We start from the raw sequence: 23,519 nt of genomic DNA, 5'->3' as shown, positions 1-23,519 counted from the left end.
GTGCTTCCTCACAGGGTTAGGACAGAGCTGTGCGCCCCTGTCAACTGTTCAGTATTAGCACTGGTAAGAGTGGTGGTCAGTTGTGACTGCCTGCTGCTACATCAATAAAGATGATCAGTGGATAGAAGCACCCTAATTAAGTAAACAGGTGGAGGAAGAAAAACTAATGTTTTTCTTGTACACTATCAGAGAGTATTCGAGGGAGTTGGTAGCAGAGTGGAAGGATGAGAATCCTCCATACAACTGAGAATTTGAGTGAACACCATTGAATGGGACATGAAAAACTGAAGTTCCATCAGTGAATGAGACAGTCACTCCTCTGTGGTTACTTTTGGAATTAAGTAGTGACCATAACAATTAATTGGCTTCTTGTGGTTTCATCAGCAACATGCCAGAAAAAGTGCAGTTGGGAGGATATAGCAGCCTTTATAAAGTCTTAAATTTCATCCAAAGTTATGTTGGTCCTGCAAGTATTCAACTGTGACAAAAAAAATGGGTACAGTATCTTGGGACAGTTCAGAGAATAACTTGGAGTATATTGCAAATAATCCTCCTAGGCAAAAGAAACTATTGAAAGATTTAAAAACTTTCACTGGTTATGTTGCCATGTTTAATTTTAACAAAATCATGAAACTTTAAGATAGAATATGGAAACCTGTCATTTTACTGAAGCTATTTCATTGTTTACACTCAATGTCAGTTAATTCTCAAATTTCACCCATTCTGTTTTCCCATATCTTAATTTCTCTTTTCCTTCATGCATCTAACAAATATTGAACATTGACCTTATTTCTACCTTAAACACTCATGCTGCAAAAAAGTGTACCTGACTGTTTTAAATGTGTGCCTGAAGCAGCAATTTTTTTAATCCAATCTGTTCAATTCATTCATAATTTTAAACATTTCTATTTTAAGTGCAAAAATGTCCCAGCTTTTCAAGACTTTATTTGTATTTTGCTATTAGCATCCCAATGAATCTGTGTTGCACCCACGGAAAAGCTTGTTTTGTCTGTAGTGTGCAGCCCTGTATTGAACATGGTACTCTTACAGTTTTATATAGGTTCATTTATATTTCTGGTTTTTAAATATTCTTTCTGGTTATAAGCTAAATTCCATTAATTTTATAATATTGTCATCCCAAGATTTTTTAATCTAATTATTTTCTCTCAATCCCCCTGTATAAGACATCAAGTATATATTGAATATGATTATTGCTGTGGTTTTAATCAAAATATATCACTCTTCAGTTACTAATATTGAATTCCATTGTAACTGTTTAGCCAATTTCCCTTTTAAAAATGTCCTTTCCCAAGAACAATCTCACTGGGTAAAAATGAACTACCATCATCTGTTAATTGTAATAATTCATTCTCTATGTTGATGTGCAAGTTGTCAAAACTAATCCCAGAATTCAATTCTATGCATTCACTACTCATTTATCATTCCAGAAAAAAAATGGCCTTCCAATTATATTTTTATCAAATTATTTACCAATCCTCCAAAGGATGTCTTGTCAAAAATCTCCCTTGCGTTCACTACCTAGCATCCACAGTTTTTCATCCCTTTCTTTAAATATTAATTCACAGGATGCAGGCATTGCTGACTAGACCAGCATTTATTGTCCATCCTAAACACTCTTAAGGGCAGTTAAGTGTCGATCATGTTGCCGTGGGCCTGGAGTCACATGTCTACCAAACCAAGATGGGTAGCAGTTTCCTTCCCTCAAGGACATTAGTGAATTGGATGGATTTTTCAGACAATCAGCAATGGTTTCATGGTCATCATTAGATTCTTAAATTCAGATTTCGCTATCTGCCATGGCAGGATTCAAACCTGAGTCTCCTGAACATTACCTACATCTCTGGATCAATAATCCACCAATAATGACATGAGGCTATCACCACCTCAACAATATGCACCCTTCATAATGAGCCTTTTGAGCAGAATCATCCAGTTTAAAATCTGTGCTATCTCCTTTCTAGTTTTTTTTAAAGTAAACTTGCAGTATTGTCTTCTAAGTAGAAGACTTAAAACTATTTCAGAGCGCAAATGGTAAATTGTCTTTATCATATTGAAAATATATACCACAATGGCCACTCTCCAGTCCACTGGCACACTGCTTTACTGTTCTGAAATACAATTTTTAAAGCATTCACTTTCTTTCCTCTACTCTCTCCGGGTCCTACAAATACATTCACAGCAATTTGAGAAAGCACCTTACTATTGCCAATACACACTTTACTGACATCAGGAAAATACTGTTTCTTTTTCTTGTTTTTTTTAAAACTGTCCTTGAAGTTTAGGCTCTCACCCTCTTTATTTTCTCCTCTTCTTTACTGTTCCATTATTCTTCTAGATTCACTTCAATTTTAATTGCTTTCTATACTCTTCGTAATTCAAAAATATCAGCCATTTCCTTAGTAATGGTATATTATTCTGTACCTTAGTAATCCAATTTTTGTTGTGGAATATTTTCCTTCCACCCTTCTCTTAGCTAAAACAATTCTCGCATTCTAAAATCTGCTGTAAATCAAGTTCCATTTTTGTAATTACTTTTTCTCTTTTTTTAAAAAAAGCTTTAAGATCATTACTGTAAAAATTCACTTCCACATTTAGCACATTTACCTGATATTTCAAGTCATGTAACCAGATCTAGGAATAGTTGATCTTTGTGTGCTTAGTGACAAAACTTCATGAGGCAAGAGTAGTGTGTACAGCTAGCAAGTACATTTATTTTTCTCCCCCTCTCTTCCAATCAATGTGTATGTAATTTAAATCATCCAGATTGATAATTTTGTACTTTACATTCCTTTAATTTGCATATTTCCTCTTCTGTTTCTTTCCCTAATTTCTAAGCTCTTCAATATGCCTCTCCTCTATATAAAAAAAATTTCCGTAGTCTTTAATGTTCAATTTTTTGACACTCTACTGTTTGCTTGTGTACTTCCCTCCTTTTGTGCAGTGTATATTGTTGCCAAGTCGTAGATAGGTTTTCTAATCCAGCTAACTTTCATTCTTATCCCATTTGCAGACAGGTTTGAATGTGATTTAGGTCCAAATCTTCCTGTAACATTGCTTTACGTTCGGGTTACTTCACAACTCCGACCTCTCTCAACTAGAGAGTTTCCATAGTTCCAGAAGGCCCAAAGGGCAGTTAGAGAGAGACAACCTGTGGTGAGTTTAGCCTGAGTGTTGCCATTCTCCAGGCCCGGTATGAGGTTGAGAAGGCAGGTCCTTCCTGATAACCTCAGCTGGTGCTAGAATTGAATCCATGCTGTTGACATCAACCACTCTGTTTTGTCAGTTGTAACCATGTTCTGAATCACCAGGTGGCTCTTTGGATTGCATTTCTGCAGCCTCCTCAATTTCACTACCTTGAATGTAAAGAACTGTATATAATCAAATTTGGCTATTTGTAGCACCAGAGAAAACTTAGAGTTGTGTACTTCTAACATATCTCTTTTTCTTTGTTACAGGGCTTTTGTTCATGGTTGACCGCTATCTTTCGAATAAAGTAAGTGGTTCCATCAATTTCTTTAAAAATTATCAAATATTGAACGTGGGATTTGGGCATTGCTGGCAAGGTCAGCACTTACTACCCATCCCTAATTGGCCAGAAGGCAGTGAAGAGTCATCGACATAATCCAGCAGACAGGATTTTAAGATGACAGTAGAAATGCAACATGTAGGCTCCTCTGTCTAGGAGCCTGGAGCTTGTCTACTCCGACCACTTTACTTCCTTTTCCTTTTTTTAATGTTTCCACTTACCTTACCTTCCTCCTTATATCAATGTCAGAAGTCATCATCTCCTGGTCCAGGCCTAACGATGAGGTGGCTTCCAATGGCCCAGAATGGTGGTATAGGCCTTGTGCCAGGAGGGGCGGTCTCCCACCAATGTGGAGGTAGTCTTTGGCATCTTGCCAGGCATTCCAGCAGCCCAGCGTGAAGTTCTAATCCCAGTGCGGAGGTCTCTTCTTGGCATGGAGTTCTGGTCCTTGCTTTGGAGGCAGCTTCTAGCTCATCCAAAAGCCCAGCAATGAAACCTAATCCTCGTGTAGAGGTCACATCTTGGTAGGACAGTCTTGGCCTGGCATAGTGGTCTTTACCCTGCCCTGCATGGCAGACTCAACCCAGTTTCCCAGCGTATTCCAAACTCGGAGGATGTTAATTGAACTGTAAATTTTTATATTTTTTCTCCTTATTTATGACATCGTTCATTAATTTGAGGGCCATGTATTGCAACTTTTAACATTTCTCACTCTTTGTTTGTATAAATACACATGACAATAAATTGCTATTCTACTATATTCTGTTTTATTCTATTCTACATTGCTGTGGGTCTGTAATCGTGTGTAGGCCAGACCAGGTGTGGACAGCAGATTTCTTTCCTTAATGTCCTTCAGCAAAGGATATCTGCTGTCCTTATCTGGTCTGCCCTATATATGACTCCGGACTACAGCAATGGTATTGACTCTTAACTGTTCAATAGGTCACTGAGGATGTGTTATTAATGCTGACCTTACCAGCATTTCCCACATCCCATGATTGAATTCAATAGGAGTACAGAGGAACCTTGATTATCTGGCATTCGATTAACCGAACTTTGCGATGTTGTTTGGATCCAAGGTCCCAATGCTTGGCTAACCATGTTATTTGACATCAAATATCTGGCATTTGATTAACCGAACGAAATACTCCCCGTCTGTGTCCTTCTGGTCATCAAAGTTCCTCTGTATATAACTTATGCTGCATGATGCTTTTTGAGGTATTTAATCTGTGAAAATTTGGAAGTTATGGAAATATCACATGACCCAGAGGTTTCATTTGTGTTGAGGCAATGTTTGCATTGTGCTGTTGACCTATGTGCTAAGCATCACCTGGTGCAGCCTCAGAAGCCCTCCCTGGCATAGATGTTTCTGTAGTGCTTCCTGCAGAAGAAGACTAGACTGATCAGGAGCACAATTTGCTAGTCTCTTGTCCTCTGGATTATCTCCTTAGCCATTTGAGCTATTTATTGTTCCTAGTTTCTTCCACTACCCTTCCAAATAGTCACCTCCCAGAGGTTACAACTGAGATTAGCTTTGAAAATAGGTCAAGTTTTGCCTCATTGTTAAGCTTGGACAAGTGATTCTTCAATTGATCATTTTTGATATTACTTAGGGTTATTTTTAGACGTGCCATGTCCCATGTTTGTGTTTCTGTAAACTCATTTGATACTGAACCATATGTTGCTAATGCAACACAGATTTTTAATCACCCTGTATGTGGTTATGACACCCCTCTGGAGGAAGTGGGATTTGAACCCAGGTGTCCTTGCTTGTATGTAGGGGCACTACCACTTGCCCACAAGATCCCTAATAAACATATTTTCTAATCACCTGTTCAGAGATATCATTAGACACCTCTGGAGCAGGTAGGACTTGAACATGGGCTTCTAGTTCCGATGAGAGACACCACCACTGTGCTATAAGAGCCCTCCTGTTTTAACATGTAGGAAATCTCTGTCTCCCTCCTCTTGCTGAAATTGTTTAGTGTATGATTTTCCATTTCCTATAAACTCTGTCTTATAGTTCTGTTCCACAACCACTTGATGAAGAAGCAGCGCTTTGAAAGTTAGTGCTTCCGACAGTAACCTGGTGTTATGAATTTTTTACTCGAAGATTTTTACCTTTGTCCACCCAAGTTTAACGCGAGCATCTCCAAGTCATTTCCCAGTGGCCCTTGTTAGTGTTAACACCATCAAACTCTCGAGTGCCTCTAAGTATTGACAAGCTCTGACCCTTGTAGACAAATCAACATACTTCTAGATTCCTATGTTGTGCCGAAAAGGAAACTATACAATTGCATTAAGCCTATTTAATTGATTTCCAACAATAAAGTGTCATTATCAACGAGTACCAAAGCAAAAGCCTGTCCTGTTGTAGGAACTCTGACTGTTGACTCTTCCCATGTGAAGATCTACACACTCAGGTGGTTCATTTTTGACATTTAGTCCTATGTCATTGTGTTATTTAACCATTGTTTGCTCATACTTTGAAACTCTCAACATATTTTTATCTATCATTGCCAGCATTATCCAAAGAAAGTACAACGTCAGTTATAATTAGTTTTGTAGTTCATTTGCTTGCTACTTATCAATCATTGAAATAATGACTACTTTTTTGAGGGCAGAGAGAGGATCCTAAGCCGCTGAGAATAGTTAGCATTTCCAAATCAGGTTGTGTAGGACAAGTAATGCAAACTTGAAAAAGCACCTGTGACCTGTCCAGTAAATTTTATTTCATGCCTTTTCAAAGCTCTACATCAAAAGTAATAGATGAGCAGGGAATAAGAGGAAAAAAATTCAAAAGTGCAGATGCTGAAAATGTAAAACAAAAACAGGAATTGCTGGAGACACTCAGCAGAGCAGCATCTTGGAGAGAAAGCAGTTAACATTCCTGATTCAAATGACCCTCCTTGTGTTCTCATGAGTTGCTGGACTTGAAATGTTAACTCTGCTTTCTCATCACATGCTGCCAGGCCTTCTGAGTTTCTCCAGCAATTTTCCATTTCTGTTCAGGAAATTTGAGAGGCTTATACAGTGCAACTTAATAACAGGATGCAAAGCAGACAGAGAAGAGATTTTTTAAGTATTGAGTATGGGAATTAATACCTGTGAGCTTTGCATGTGTATAACTGAGTCCTGGGCCCCAGTCCCTAAAGTTGCACTGGTTAAAAGCATATGTGTAATACTTAGTCTGGAAGTAAATGTGGCTGTATTTTTTTCAGTTAACGCTCTTCCCCCTCCCCCAAACCCTCATCAGTTCTACAGAACTGACTTGCAGCAATCATGAGATCTGCATCCCTTTAATTATGCCCCACTCCTATTTGAATATATTAGAGAAACATCAGCTAGCCATTATACACGTACCTCCATTATTCTATTCAATCCTAGCTGTTCTGTATTACAACTTTCTTTAATGTCTCTTGAGGTAGTTCCCTAATTAAAAGAAAAACTACAATCTTGGTGTTGAAAGCTCCATTGGCCAGCATCCACAGACAACTGAGTTTCAGATTTCTACTATCCATGGTGTGAAAAAATACATGCTGATTTTTAACAGCCTAATGCTAATATTGAAGCATCTCTCTTCTGAAATTCTCCATGAGAATATACAGCTTCTTCACTACATCAAACCCTTTTATTTTTAAATTTCTACAGTTAAATATTTGCATTCTCTGATATCAAATCAATTTCTGCCAACTTCATTAAACAGTCTGCTATAAATCAAAGTAGATTGTTACCACTGAAGGTTTCTTAAACTGCAAACCATCAGACTAGCTACAGACCCAAGATATCGTACATAGATGATAATAGAGTTAAAGCTATTGAATTAAAAGTTTGATTTACAATTGAAGTCAAATGTAAAGCTTTTCTTTAGTTTTCTAAATGTAGCTCAATGTGTTAGCTTTTTACCCTAACTGCTATCGCTGTATACTTGGCATTCATTTCCACTTATCAAACAATAGTTTATTTGTGCTCCGTAGCCACAATTTGTTCTGTTTCTACCATAACTCTAAGCAAACTGCTTATCTGAGTGTTCCTCTGAAGTCACTTCCTGAGAGAGCTGAAGAGAAGTGTGGGAGTCACCATGGATATCCAGTCCCTCAACATTTCCATCCGCCAAGACCAGGGCCTCCAAGCCCTCCGTTTCTTCTTCTCCCGACGTCCCCAACAGTACCCTTCCACCAACACACACATTCGTTTGGCCAAACTGGTCCTGACCCTTAACAATTTCTCCTTCGAATCCTCCCACATCCTCCAGACCAAAGGGGTAGCCATGGGGACCCGTATGGGCCCCAGCTATTCCTGTCTCTTTGCTGGCTACGTAGAACAGCCCATCTTCTGTAATTACACCGGCACCACTCCCCACTTCTTCCTCCGCTACATTGAAGACTGCATTGGCGCCACCTAGTGCTCCTGCAAGGAGGTTGAGCAATTCATCAACTTCACCAACACATTCCACCCTGATCTTAAATTTACCTGGACCAGCTCTGACACCTCCCTCTCCTTCCTGGACCTCTCCATCTCCATTAATGATGACTGACTTGACACTGACATTTTTTACAAACCCACTGACTCCCACAGCTACCTGGATTACACTTCTTCCCACCCCACCTCCTGCAAAATGCCATCCCGTATTCCCAATTCTTCAGCCTCTGCCATATCTGGTCCCAGGAGGACCAGTTCCACCACAGAACACACCAGATGGCCGCCTCCTTTAGAGACCGCAATTTCTCTTCCCATGTGGTTAAAGATGCCCTCCAATGCATCTTGTCCACATCCCGCACCTCCGCCCTCAGACCCCACCCCTCCAACCATAACAAGGACAGAACCTCCCTGGTGCTCACCTTCCACCCTACCAACCTTTGCATAAACCAAATCATCCGCCAACATTTTCGCCACCTCCAAATGGGCCCCACCACCATGGATATATTTCCCTTCCCACCCCTTTCCGCCTTCCGCAAAGACCGTTCCCTTTATGACTACCTGGTCAGGTCTGCTTTCCCCCCCAAACAGCCCACCCTCCTGTCCCCTGCCGCCATAGGAATTGCAAAACCCACACCTCCTCCCTCACCTCCATCCAAGGCCCCAAAGGAGCCTTCCACATCCATCAAAGTTTTACCTGCACATCCATCAATATCATTTATTGTATCCATTTTTCCCAATGCGGTCGTCTCTACGTTGGGGAGACTGGGTGCCTCCTAGCAGAGTGCTTTAGGGAAACTCTGGGACACCCGCACCAATCAACCACACCGCCCTGTGGCCCAACATTTCATCTCCCCCTCCCACTCTACCAAGGACATGGAGGTCCTGGGCTGCCTCCACCGCCGCTCCCTCGCCACCCGAAGCCTGGAGGAAGAGCTCCTCTCTCCCGCCTCGGAACACTTCAACCCCAGGGCATCAATGTGGAGTTCACCAGCTTCCTCACTTCTCCTTCCCCCATCTCACCCCAGCTCCAAACTTCCAACTCAGCATTGTCCCCATGACTTGTCTTACCTGCCTATCTTCTTTTTCCACCTATCCACTCCACCCTCCTCCCTGACCTATCACCTTCATCCCCACCCCCATTCACCTATTGTACTCTATGCTACTTTCTCCCCACCACCACCCTCCTCTCATCTATCTTTCCACCGTTCAGACACTCTGCCTGTATTTCTAATGAAGGGCTTTTGCCGGAAACGTCAGTTTTACTGCTCGGATGCTGCCTGAACTGCTGTGCTTTTCCAGCATCACTCTAATCTAACCTTCAACTTCCCTGATATTCTCTCCCGAAATACTCAGGCCTATGCCAATCACTGTAGTCCGATGACCCCATTCCGAACAGTGAAAGTGTACTGATTTCAACTCGGGAACAACCCATCACCTATGTGCTTTTCTACTTGGTTCAGGGATGAAGAGATCAGAGAGAAATGTGGTGAGGATGCCGTCCATTACTTGTCCTTCCAGCGTCACATCATCGGACTCCTCGTCGTTATTGGCGTTCTGTCTGTGGGTATAGTGTTACCCGTAAACTTCTCAGGAGATCTGCTTGGTGAGCTTTGCACCTCAGGGATTGAAACTTGCTGAATGTTATCTTATTAACAAAAATTATTTAAAAGGTTCTATAATATTGTGTTCTCAATATGTTGCTTTTTAAGTTGATAGTTTCTGGAGCAGGCATATTGTGAGATGTAACAGTAACAGCAGAAAAATCGTATCCAAAACTATGTAAGCAACATTGGCCCTTATATTGTAAAAATGAAAAAATGACTGTGGTAAGGTGCTAGTTGGAGACTAAGCAAACTCCTTACAAGTATTTCATAACATTCTTTACAGACCAGAGGTGAGGGGGCGATTGAGGTGAGCATCTAGTTTGGCTGACTCCACCTGTCAGTGTAATTTGTGTATTTTTCTCCCTGGATTTTGTTCTCACTCTTGTTTTGGAGCAGTGGCCTGCTTGTCCCCTCAGTTGAGCTAATGTTGATCTGTGCATCACATGCATATATTGCAGAAGTATGGCTCGGCATCAGATGGTCAACACAGCCGTAGTCTCACTCTCGTGATGCCTAATGCTATTGGATCCTCTAACAACTTAGAAGCCAAATTTGGTCCTTTTATAGTTAAATAAAAGCCCTGAACAGATGTACACATACATTCTTCTGTCCAAGAACTACAAATATTTGGATCTTTTCCTGTCCACATTGGTTCTCCATGATCTTGTTTTAAAAGCACTGGTCTAACCAGAGGATGTGGCAACTGTCTGTTGTCTACTGTTCAGTGTAACGAGCTAGTGCCCATGTTGAGTGCTGCTTGGTCTGTTAGCATGGTGTAACAGATGAGCATTATTTATATATAATGTCTCTTGAGAATGTGTATCTCTTGTTAAGTAAGCAAAGTGTAACAAGAATGAAATCTGTTTGTGAAGTGGTGCATAATTAGTTACTGTGATTCTTTTACAAATAATTTAGATCTTGCATACAATGAATATCCTGAATAGCTGAGACCCAAACACAGATTCTTGTGACGAACCTGATAAGTTCACTTCAGTTTGACTACATACTTGCTATCCTTATTCAGCTTGGTGATTGGAGACAGAACAACTAGCCAAGTTAATAATTTGCCTTCAAGACCTTGAGCTTTAATCTTGGGAGATGATGGGAGGTTGACTGACCTATAATCCAGCAGCCTTGGCTACTGTTCTGAAGGCTGTGATTCAGGTGCTATCAAAGCAGCTAGTGGAGTTCATTAAATAATGCTCATCTGTTACACCACGCTAACAAACCAAGCAACATTCAACATGGGCATTAGCCTGTTGTACTGAACAGTAGACAACATATACAGTTGCCATTATCCTCTGGTTGCTCCAGTGCTTTCTGTGGTAAGTATGTTAGTAACTCATTGCTAAGCTGCTCATGTAAATTTCTGACTAAAGGTACCTAAGAAAACAGTTTACAAGATCTCCACCTTTCGTGCCAACCCCAAATGACTGCAAGGGAGGGGAAATAACATAGTCTTTGCACCACTGTCAAATCAATCATCCAAGAAAGGAAATCTTCTCCAACTAATGATTACCCATCCATCTGGGGAAATTTGAAGTAAGGTCTTGAGCATGGCGCCATAAAACAAATAGGCAGCAGGTTAATATGACCAGTTGTACAAGGTGGCTAGACTGTAAGCTTAGAGATTAAATAATGGCGTTATCTGACAAAGATGCTCAGTATTCCACGCAGCCTGTTAGATTTAATTACAAATGAGTCAAAACTATAATGTCCTATGTATGGTTCTGTATATTTTCCCCAAACAAAATAAAGAGAACCCAATCCAAGATGGAGAAAGGAGAAAACATTTATTGGTGTTGAACTGTGTATGTGGTATGTCCAGTTTCAAAATCACACACCCCCCCCCCCCCCCCCCCCCCCCCCCCCCCGCCAACCAATAAAAAACCCAGTCTTTTTAAGTAAAGGATGGACAGTTCATCTTGTGTTAACTTGATAGCTTGAACCAGGAAATCTGTTGGTCTTATTATTGTAACCATCAATATTTTTTGCTATTTTTTTTTCTCAAACTCGTTGAAGTTATCTTGTGAAAAGGAAGGCAAATGAAAGCAGACTTTGGTTGTACTGAATTGAGATGAGTTATTGAGACTGAATCCTTTTACTTTAGTTGGTTTTTGTCTAGAAAGCCAGATCTGATCAAGAATGAGATGGTGGACTTGGTTTTGAAAGGTATGGTTTAATCCGGGCCAAGACCACTTGGGACCATAAAATTGTATCCTTTACTAGGGTCTGTAAAGCTGAGTCCAAATTAGTTAATTAGCACTGATTTTTTTTAAAGCAAGGAATTAAGAGTTTTGTGATTTAGTTTGTTAAACCTGGTCTGTTGTTTTCCATGGCAGCTCTGTGTTGCCCATTGTGGAGATCAGGGGCTTGGTGTGAGCCATAATCTGCCAAGATACCAGTATATGGATCAGACTAAATCCCAAACGCAAATACAGATAATTAAATTCTTAAGAAAATATTGAATAAAATACTACAAATGCCCATCAGCATCGTTCGTGAGGACACTGAAGAGTTTAATGTTTTGGGTATCAACTTTTTCCAGAGTTGATGAATGTCAGGATGTTGTTTTGTGACTGGCAGACTCTAACTATTAACTTGTATTTCAGATGATGCCAGACCTGCTTATTCTTCAGCATCTTCGATTCTGCTAGATCTAATTAATATTTCATCCCTTCTGGGTATGTGCAGGGAATTTGCATGCCTGAATACAGGTATTGATTTGCAATAGTAAATTAACATTCTCTCTCTCTCTCTCTCTTTCAGAAAATAATGCAGTTAGCTTTGGCCGGACAACTATAGCAAACCTGAATTCTGGGTATGTAATTTAAATCTAAATAATAGTTCCAATAGATCCAAGAATGTGTTGTAGCTTGAAGAACAACAGTGTGATGCCAGTGATATATAGTTTGTAAAAAGTGTTCTTCTACCTCAATCTGCCCTTAGCCTGTCCCCCTCCTTCCCTCCTACCCCTTTTCCTGAATGTAATGGATAGTACTAGGGTTCAGTTGTATGGCTGTCCTGAAGTGTCTGGTAGCAAGAGCCACTCAACTGTGAAGTTTTTGATGGGCTGTTTAATTACACACAAGCTTCACTCAAATCTGATGTTTTGCCCAGGAGCTTTGTCATTACATATTGTTTTCCAACAGTGGCTGATAGATAGTGTTTGGTAGCAGATGCCTTGACTTGCTGTTTTTCTCCTCCACTACTACTTCTCTACCACCTTCCTCTTCTCACTTCAAGACCTAAGGATGTTGAGGTGTCTTTAATGTCCCAGCATTGTCCTGTCTGAGATCAATGAACGTGTGTCTTTTCAGCATTTTGTTGAGTAGTGGTGTTACGGAACAGAGGTCAGCAGTGCTCTGAAAGCTAGTGCTTCCAAATAAACTTGTTGGACTATAACCTGGCATTGTGTGATTTTAACTTTATCCTCCCCAGTCTAACACCGGCACCTCCAATCAGAGCAGAGGTCAACACCCCTCTGATGATTAAAACCGAAAAAACTCGGAGGACCACCTCACCTTGTAATCTGATAAAAACAAAAGTGTGACCAGGCCTCTTATCCCTTATTTGTAATAAAGGAGTGGTTAAATGAAATGCAATCCTTTCAACCACTCCATAATTAACAATTATCAACAATTTATTTAACTAACTCTAACAGTAAACAAACTAACAGAATTCCTAACAAGCTGAACAATTACTCCCTAACTGAATTAAATTCTATTGCTATGCTAGTTCAATAACACAGGTCCTACTTCTAAAAATCCAATTAATATGAAAACAATAAATTTAAACTTAGTCTCTCAGTGGCTCCTCCGGAATGTTTCTCCTCCTCTCCGCTGATTCTGCTGTCAGGGAGGTTTTCTCTAATTTTTCTATGCTAGGCACCCCTCTCCGTTGAATTCTTCCATCCGAAATTCATTTTGTCACTTTCTGGTGTCAAGAATATCAACTAAATGTGCCTTTTACCTTTTATAGAGAGTGCTTTTGAGAGGGGTTGCTTGTGAGAACCTGGTATTTCTTTCTCAGGTGACCGTTCGCGTGCTCACATTTGGCTTTCTCATCTAATTTTCAAATGCCCATATCTTCTTATACCTGGGATTGCATATTAACTTATTTTCAATCTGATTAGTTCAACATAGTCGAAACCAACCGATTTGAATTTCATCGATCCTTAATCTCAAAGTGCCTCTTTAAATTAACAGAATTTAAACTTTTGTCTGGCTAAAAATGCTGAATGGCCCTGATAACTGAAAAGTTTTTGATACGACTATTTCAGTTTTGGGGCTCTCTGCACAATGCTTGCAAATTTTCAAGCACAGACAATGCACAAACTCTTACAGGGACCACGCACTGTTTTTTGATTCATTTTACAATTTTGTCATTTTTACACACCAACTTTGTGACTGTGGTCAGGTTGTTTTTCTTCCTTTGAATTGTTGTGCTGCTTCAACTGAAATGTATTGATGCGAGGGAAGGACATACCCTGCATAACACTGATGTCTTTTAAAGACATAGTCACATTGATTTCCAGATAAAACTGGCCTATTGAGAGAAAAGAAAAATTTCTTTTTTTTTGGAAGGTGATCTTTGGACTTAGCCATTTTTAGACTTGTCTCCTAATAATGATCCAGGAAGGTTGGTGGACCCAACTGTTGTGTGCTCTGCTTCAGAGTCTTGGCTCACCCCTGCCATTCCTGACTGCACTCTTGCAAGCTGATGGCTTCTCTGTACATTGCATGGACCGCATGCTGTCCTCTGGTAAGGCAAAGGGCGGTTGGCATTTCCAGATCACTACCTGGTGCTCGGACTTAGCAACTCTGGCAAGCCGTTGTTTCCTGCACCTAGAGCACCTTGCAGCAAAATGCCATCCCTACTACCTACCATAAGAGTTCACCTCTACCAGCCTGACAGCAGTCTACATACCACCCCATGCAGATGTGAAGAATGCCCTAGTCGTGATCTACACTGCCACAAGCACTCTGGAGATGAAATTCCCCGAGGCCCTATTCATTGTGGCCGGTGACTTCAACCAAGGGGTTGCTACAAAATACGACTAACATATCTTCTGTCCCACTAGAGGACCAATCATTCTGGGCCCCTGCTACATAACCAAAGGTGCCTGACCCTCCATCACCCACCCACACTTCAGAATTTCAGATCACAGTGCTGTGTTCCTCCTTCCAGCTTAAAGCAAAAGCTGAAAAGCTGAGGACCCTTCATAAAAGGAAGTACGAAGTTGGTCCGAGGTTTTAGAAGACTCTCCGGGACTGCATGGAATTGGTGTACTGGACCATGTTCAAGTACTCGACAGAAAACCGAGAAGAGTATGCCACCACAGTCACAGATTTCATGAGCAAATGCATAGAGCACTGCATGCCAAAGAAGCCAATCAGAGTGCTCTCCAACTGTAAACCTTGGATAACACAGTTTCCTGAAGAAGGGCTTATGCTCGAAACGTAGATTCTTTTGCTCCTTTGATGCTGCCTGACCTGCTCTTTTCGAGCAACACATTTTTGAGAACAGGAAATCCAATCCCTACTGAACACCTGACATGCTGCCTTCAAGTCAGATGACCCAGACCAATACCTCTGCAAAGCCATCAGGGATGCCAAGAGGCAGCACTGGACCAAGTTAGAAGATGCAGAAGTCTGTTTGGTAGGCTTGTGCCTATGGCAAGGCCTAAATGAGAGGCGCAATGCTGCAAAGCAAAATAGCAGACAGACGCATCCCTTCCTGATGTGTTTAATGCATTTTATGCTGGTTTGAGCAGCATGCCAGCGACAAGGTGACAACAGCCCCAGACATACCTGTTCCCTCGGTCAGCGCTGTAGACATCAGATTGGTCTTCCTGGGGATCAACCCAAGGAAAATGACCGGCCTGGATGGAGTCCCTGGCCAAGCACTTGAATCCTGCGTGGACCAGCTGGTGAAGATATTCAACATCATCAACCTCTTCCCTCCTTGAAGTAGGTGGGGGCTACAGCTTGTAGAAGACCACCGCCATCCACGTATTTAAGAAAAATCATGCAATGTGCCTTAATGACTACTGCCCAGTGACTCTGACCTCATACACAGTGCTTCAAGAAGCTGATCAAAGCCCATATTAACTCCAGACTCCCAGCCTGTCTCAATTCCCTACAATTTTCTTACAGATGTGACAGGTTGACAGATGCCATATCCCTTATCCTGCACTCATCCCTGGAACACCTGGACAACAAGGACACCTACGACAGACTCTCACTCGTTGACTATAGCTCCACCTTCAATACCGTTATCTCTCCAGGCTCATCTCAAAACTGTGACCTTGGTCTTAGCTCCACCCTATGCAATCGGATGTCCAGTTTTCTGACCCATAGACTGCAATCAGTGAAAATAGGTAACCGCACTACCTTCACAATAACCCTCAACACTTGAGCGCCGCCCCCCCCCCCGCCCCCAGGATGTCTCCTCAGCCCCCTACTGTGCTCCCTCTACACCCTCGACTATGTAGCTAAATTCCAAATGAATGCCATCTAAAAGTTTGCTGATGACAACACTATAGTGGGACAGATATCTAAGCGATGAGTCAAAATACCGAAGGGAGATAGAAAGCTTGGTGATGTGGTACAATAGGAACAACCTCTCTCAACATCAGCAAAACTAAAGAACCAGTCATTGACTTCAGAAAGGAAGGAGGCAATTATACCCTGTCTACGTCAATGGGACTGAGGTTGAGAGGGTGGAGAACATAAAATTCCACTGAGTGATAACAGATAACCTGTGTATAAGAAACCTCACCAATTTCTACAGATGTACCTTTGAAAGTGTACTGTCTGGCTGCATAATGGCCTAGTATGGCAACTGCTCTGCCCAGAACTGTAAGAAGCTATAGAAGGTGTGCCCAATCCAGACCATCGCAGAAGCCAACCTTCCATCAATGGACTCCCATTTACATGGCTCACTGAGGCAGAAAAGTTGTCAGTCTCATCAAAGACCCATCACACCCCAATAACGCTCTCCTGCAACCTCTACCTCAGGCAGAAGCTACAGAGGCTTAAACACACCGGGTTCATGAACAGTTTCTTCCTAGTCGCTACTAGACTGATGGACTCTCTAGCCTCAAATTATGCTGATCTTGCCTAGTGCATGCCCTGTGCAATGTAACCTGTAACCATGTGTCTGATTGTTTATTCTGCATGATCTGCCTGTACTGCTCATGAACAAAGCATTTCACTGTACTTCAGTATACGTGACGACAAACCAATCAAATCCGTTGCAGAACAATACCAGTGAACTGTATCCCAGCCTTGTTGGTGCTCCATTCCAGCACTGAACAATAAAGTAGCTGCACTTGCTCCGACCCACCTATTTTATTTACTACTCATTTAAAATCATCAAACCTAATACAGTAGGGATGGATGAGAATGATCTAACATGGTAGCTGGAGTCCAGGTTTATCCTGGAAGGGAAATGTAGCCATTAAAATATTGGAGAAGGAAGAGCAGAGCAATTACAGATGATGGTGTGCTATTTGAAATAAAAGATATCAGTGAATGTAGGCACTCATCGATGCATGACTCTCCTTGGACCATAAGACTCAGCAGCAGAATTAGACCATTTCGGCTCATTGAGTTTGCTGTTTTGATCATGGCTGATGGATTTTTGCATCCCCCAACCTCCTATCTTTTTCCCGCAAACCTTGACTGACTTCATACCAATCAAGGACTTGTCTATCTCCAGTCTTAAATATACTCAATGACTCAGTCTCCACAGCTTTATGCAGTAATGAGTTTGACAGATTAACCACCCTCTGGCTGAAGAAATTCTTTCTCATCCCTGTTCTAAAGGATTGTCCCTTTACTCCAAGACTGTACTACTAGTGGCATCATCTTCTCCACGTCCACTCTATCCAGGCCTCTCCATATTTGATCTCCCTCATCATTCCAAACTCTGAGTTTGGGATAAAGGAGGCTGAAATATGATTGGTTTTATGCTGTTCACAAATGGATGGGAAAGATAGTCAGGGTCCCCAAAGCAGCAGAGAATGTTAATGGTAGTAAAGAGATGTTGGTATGAGAACTTACTTGCCATCATTTCCATCCAAGGCGTGCTGCAATATTCCAACTAAACCCAAAGTAAGCTGAGGAATTAGCTCCTCATTTTCCACTTAAGTGCTTGAGCATGAGTATCATCATCCATTTCAGTTGCGCTTCTCTCCCTCCACTCCATCAATCCTCTTCATCCCCGCCCCGCTCCCACAGCCATACCTTTTGATGGCACTCAGAAAAGCAATCCTGTTTTCCATTGTTCACACCTATCATTAGCACTTAGTCTACATCTCTCCTTACTACTATTACCCTTCCTCAGATCTTTGTCCTGGCCACCCTCATTGTCTGTTCCACTCGATCCACCTTCTACTTTGGCAGCATAAAACCGTCATATTTCAGTCTGTCACTTCTGAAGAAAACTGAATATTGGACCCTGTTTTCCATTCACAAATATTGGATGGGAAACTTACTGATTTCCCCCAGCATTTCCTGTTTTTTTAATATCTTAGACCACCAGTATCTGCAATACTTTTTTTTATATATGAAATATTAGTGAGTGCCACTTAATGTGGAAGTGAGGATTTAGATGAAAAGAAGGGGGGGCACGCTGGCACAGTGGTTAGCACTGCTGCCTCACAGCGCCTGAGACCTGGGTTCAATTCCTGACTCAGGCGACAGACTGTGTGGAGTTTGCACGTTCTCCCCGTGTCTGCGTGGGTTTCCTCCGGGTGCTCCGGTTTCCTCCCACAGTCCAAAGATGTGCGGGTCAGGTGAATTGGCCATGCTAAATTGCCTGTAGTGTTAGGTAAGGGGTAAATGTAGGGGTCTGGGTAGGTTGCGCTTTGGCGGGTCGGTGTGGACTTGTTGGGCCGAAGGGCCTGTTTCCACACTAAGTAGTCTAATCTAATCTAAGGTTTGTACTGTTGATCCTCTGGTACAGGAAATAATCAATCTGTAGTTTTATGATATCATCTGTATACCACTTTCATGTAGGAATGTTTGTTTGAGTCAGCCAAGTAACCCTCTTCATTTCAAAACAGGAATGACCTGCTATGGCTCCATACGGCTTTCTCTTTCCTTTATCTGCTTCTCACAGTCTACAGTATGAGGAGACATACCTCAAAGATGCACTACCGAGAAGATGACTTGGTAAGTATTGAAATAAAATCTACTTTAATCAGTTTTAGTTTTACAATGAACTTACCTAAGCTATAGTCTCATCCAATAGTTGTCATTATAGTTATTTGACCAGGGAATGGAAATTTCCTTGCTCCATTAGCTGCGAGCATGGAATGGATTTTTGCAAAATTCAATGATAGCTGGAATTGGATGCTAAGACCTATAAACTTTCTCCCATTGTGGTCAATATTACTTATCCTGCAATACTTCCAGACTGCATGCTCTGAGATCTGCAAATGGTGCTTTCCAACTTTAATTTGGAACGATTCACTTTTATTTTGAGTGGCAAACTCCAAATTTTATGATACTTATGCAACAAAAGTGTGAAGTGCAAACATATTGACGATGACGATTGAATGTTGAAATGTATGAAATGTTCAGTACAAAAATATTCCAAGTGGAAATGTCGCAGACTGCATATGCAGGGGAGCTGAATCCGTGATGAAAATAGACAGTGGCATGACAGGGAACCTTAGCTATGTTTCATACCTCTGCTGAAAGTGGAAATCAGATTTTAAATTATGCTAGATGTGACCAAACATTGTGCACTGACACAGGCAAGAACAGATTTTAGCTCTTTGGTGTTGAATCACAGAAAGTAGGCTTACTAACAGGTTTGCAGAGAGAATGTAACCATAAAGTACAAATAACTAGGTGAAGAAATCATATTACGTCAAACTTGAATGCATTTAACATTTGGTGGGCTAGAGATGTGATCAGCCGAGCAACAAGAATATGGGTCACGTTAACTGAGCCAATATTGGTTTTGTTGGCAGAGGGTTATGAAGGGGAGCTTGGATGGAATAATTGGAATTTCATCCTACATGATGGAAGGAGGAAATCGTGGGTAGGGAATGTAGGTTGGGAAGTGTCGTTTCTGGGTGTATGAATGGAACTTCTATAAATAGTCTTTGGAAACACAAGTGTGAAGTTTCTTTTACAGTGATTCTGTTGGTAGAAGAATAAAACCTACAAGTATGAGGTAGAATTTTTGGATTGATATACAATCCTGGCCATAAGTTGTTGAGGAAAGCTATTTATAAATAGATGACATGTATAAATAGGGCTTGGTGTCTAACCCAGCACACCCACACCTATTAATACTACTTAAAATAAGAAAGCCAAGTTCTTTAGATTCAAGGTATATTGCTGAAGTGAAATATGTTCATAGCTTAAAAATAAAATATCCATTTGCACCAGAATGCCCAACAAATAACTGTGTCCAAACTGCATGTCACCCTCCTCTAGTCCTTGTGAAGAAAATACCTGAGCTGAGTACATTGGGGAAAGGCAGTGACAACTTTATGTAGCAAATCATGAAGGTACTTCTTGTGGACCTCAATCAAGTAAAATTTGATACTAAACCACAAACCTATTACCAGGCAGGAAGTTTTTATGGAGCCTTTGAAAGGTGAAGAAAGTTGTAAGTTTAAAAAGTGAATTCTCATTCTAAAGCCAAGGCAATGGAGGGCTGGAGAAATAGTCCTTTTAAATGTTTCATGCTTTATTTTTAAAAAACCCAGTAGTCTAATTAGTTAAAACTAAAGGGAATTTTCCATAGTTGACCATTAGCGATACAGGTGAGTCATTCCAAATCTCTATTGGAGACCAAGTAGGTGTGGTTGGAGATGTAGACTAACTGCTGTTTGAAACTCACTACTATATTGGGTTGTAAAATCTGGCAAATCTTTTTAAGGTGCATTTTGTTTTTGTAGGTCAAACGCACTTTATTTATAACTGGGTTATCAAAATATGCTGAACCAGAGAAAATAAAACTACATTTTCAGTAAGTACAATTTCAACAGTCTTACAGTTGATAATATGAATAGTGTTCTTTGAACAGGGGAGCAGAGGAGGGCAACAAGAGCAGTTGTTACCCACTGTCATTGAACCTTGGTGCCATTGCATATGTGAAACACCTTTCTAAGATCATTTCTTGTCTTTTGAGATGAATTTTCCCAAATTGTAATGGCTGTTCTCCAGTATTTTGTTTCAATTCAAATCTCAGAATAAACCTCTTACTCGTACATCCTCTAATTTTTAAACTTGTTTCTTGTATTTCAGTTATCATTTAGAATTGATGTGTGACCAAACACTCAGCAATTTAAATGTGTCATTGTCTGTCTTCTGCACACACAAGTTAACAACCTGATTACTCCATTGAAATACTCAGGCATATTAAATGCCAAGTCTCCATTTGGTTTGATTTGGCCAGCTTTCCACATTTGTACAAAGTTTAAAAATCTCGCAACGCCAGGTTACAGTCCAATAGGTTTATTTGGAAGTACTAGCTTTCATTTATTTTACACAGTTCTTGATACATGCCAGCGTAATACTTCATTTGCATTGTTGCACTTGTATACATTTTGATTAACTTGCAGTGATTGCACATTGATATGATCTGCAAGATAAACCCATTTGCATTAAACTTCTGAATCTTAACCATAATATAAATTTTAAAACGTAGGACCAATTCCTGGTCACTTCATTTAAAAGTTCCCAGTTTTCTTCCTTTCTCCCATTCTTAACAAAATGAATGAAATAATACATTTGAGTTTCATCTGTCATGTATCTCGTACCTAGTGACCTCTTAGATTTAGATCTATTACGTGCATATAAAAATATAGTAAGAGGTGTTTTCTCACGTGCAAGATGCAAGCTCTGGCACCATCTTGAAGCACTCAATATAATGCAAGATTTTACTGCAGTAGAGTTCATCTTTCCCTCCTCTTGTTATCCTCCAATTCTCCTCCTTTTGCTGCTTGTCATCATCTGGGGTCCCTGTAATGGACTCCGATCTCTCTAACTGGCTCTGGGATATTGATTCCAGGCCTGCCCCTGCTGACGCCACCACTCCCACAACAGCCACATCCAAGCTGGAGCCCTGGACCTCATCTCATAACTCCCAGCTTCCACCCCAACACTCCTCTGCTGCATGATGTCTGTGAGTGGCTGAGCCTGGGGATCAGGAGCCAAATGCTGCCGATCCAATAACTGCCACCATCTTGAAGTTTATAACAATCCTAGCCACTAAAGCTACACTTGCAAAGTGTTCTGTCTTTTGCAAATTTTGAAAATGTCCCTTCTATCCCCAAGTCATTAATGTTTATTAAAAGGCAACAGTTAGCCTAGTGCTGACCCCTGGGATTATCACTGCTGCTCTCCAATTGGTAAAGCAACCATTCACTTTCATTCTGTTTTCTATGGCTTAACCAACTTGTTAATTCTGTGGTACTTCATCAGGTAGTTAAGCAATCTCTTGCTAAGTGCAGCAAGTTCAGGCCAACATCGCAGCTTGGGTTAAATTGTGCAAAGTAATATTCACACTACACTAGTTTATGGGCATTGTCCATCTCCACCAAATATAACCATCTCCCTTGACATTATCATCCCTGAATCCCCTACCATCATTATCTTGGAATTACCTTTGACCAAAAACTGAACTGGACTAGCTACCTAAATTGTGGCCTCAAGAACAAGTGGGGGCTAGATATTCACCTTTGTGTACACAGTTTTTTGTTTGTTAACAATCCACAAGGTCCAATACAGGTGTGTGATGGAATCATTCATTGGTATTAGCCGTTGTATCTATGGAGGATTAAAGTAGCTCAGATGGTTTATTTATTTTAATCAATAGTTTAGAGTATTTGCAAGACTTGAATCTAAACATGAGTTCAGTTCCCACATTAGCAGAAGCTACCATGAAGGATTGGCCTTCTCAACTTCCCTTCATCTGAGGTGCGGTCACCCCTCTGGTCAAATCATCGCCGCCTCTGTGTCTCTAATGAGTGGCAGCTTTTTGATCTGGTAGTTATATGGCAACTTTATTTTTACCTTGTATAGAATATTTCTGTTATACTTGGGAGTGATTGCAGGGCTAGAATCTAATGTAGAATGTGAACTGACTTTATCGCATAAATCAATAAATGAAAGGTAATTCCTCAGTATGGTGAAGCGGTTGTGAAAAGTAAGTTTGAATATTTTCTTACAAGTGTGTGTGTGTGAAACCTGAAGCAGTGATATTAATGTTTGATTTATCTGTACTTTGCAGAGAAGCTTATCCAGACTGCACTGTTTATGAAGCGCGACTCTGCTATGATGTGGCAAAACTGATGCGTCTTGATGCAAACAGGTAAGTACTTTTGTTCAAGGACAGTACTTTCATTTCTGTCACGATGATATTTAATACCCTGTTTCACTTTTGTGACAATACAGCAGAGCTTTTTGTTCGCTCTGGTGCTAGCATATGTAATTCACTTTTTCACAGCTTTTCCATGTAGACACTTGTGGCTTTTGGATCACCTGTACAATACTATAACCTCTACAGAAGTACCGTTGTGTTAGCCACTTCTGCACCCTAACCCCTCAAGGCCTTTTTCCTGTGTCTGCAAAGAAAATTCAATACATTTAAGTAATCAATATCCAACTGTCGTGTGCAATGGAGTTTGTGATAATTAAAAATACTTGTTTTCCCATTTGGAAGAGCTGTCTATTCACAGCTTTATCTTTGCTCTTTTTGTTTGTTTCAATATTTTATTGTAAATCCCATATTTCAGGAGAAAAGCTGAGCGTAGTCGAAACTACTATTCTAAAGAAGAAACATCAGTTATGATAAATCCTAAGCCCTGCGGTCAGCTTTGCTGTTGTGTTATTAAAGGCTGTGAACAGGTATGGGAGTGATTTTAATTAGAGCTGGTTCACATTTGGTTGTTTTCACTATCAACCTCAAATAGG

General features: G+C 40.8%; 1 protein-coding gene across 2 annotated transcripts in view; it reads left to right on the top strand.

Annotated features, from left to right (window-relative positions):
• The window catches only part of LOC132830770 (CSC1-like protein 2), a 196,038-nt gene that overhangs the window by 129,778 nt on the left and 42,741 nt on the right, over positions 1-23,519 (top strand). For both annotated transcript variants that reach the window (XM_060848621.1, XM_060848613.1), the window contains exons 6-12: positions 3,477-3,514; positions 9,430-9,572; positions 12,343-12,394; positions 18,647-18,755; positions 20,501-20,571; positions 22,837-22,917; positions 23,342-23,453. In XM_060848621.1, coding sequence (XP_060704604.1) covers positions 3,477-3,514; positions 9,430-9,572; positions 12,343-12,394; positions 18,647-18,755; positions 20,501-20,571; positions 22,837-22,917; positions 23,342-23,453 — 606 coding nt within the window. The remainder of the gene's footprint in view (positions 1-3,476; positions 3,515-9,429; positions 9,573-12,342; positions 12,395-18,646; positions 18,756-20,500; positions 20,572-22,836; positions 22,918-23,341; positions 23,454-23,519) is intronic.

Source organism: Hemiscyllium ocellatum, chromosome 3, assembly GCF_020745735.1.
Source record: "Hemiscyllium ocellatum isolate sHemOce1 chromosome 3, sHemOce1.pat.X.cur, whole genome shotgun sequence".
NCBI lineage: Eukaryota > Metazoa > Chordata > Chondrichthyes > Orectolobiformes > Hemiscylliidae > Hemiscyllium > Hemiscyllium ocellatum.
This window is presented reverse-complemented; position numbering and strand designations above follow the sequence as displayed.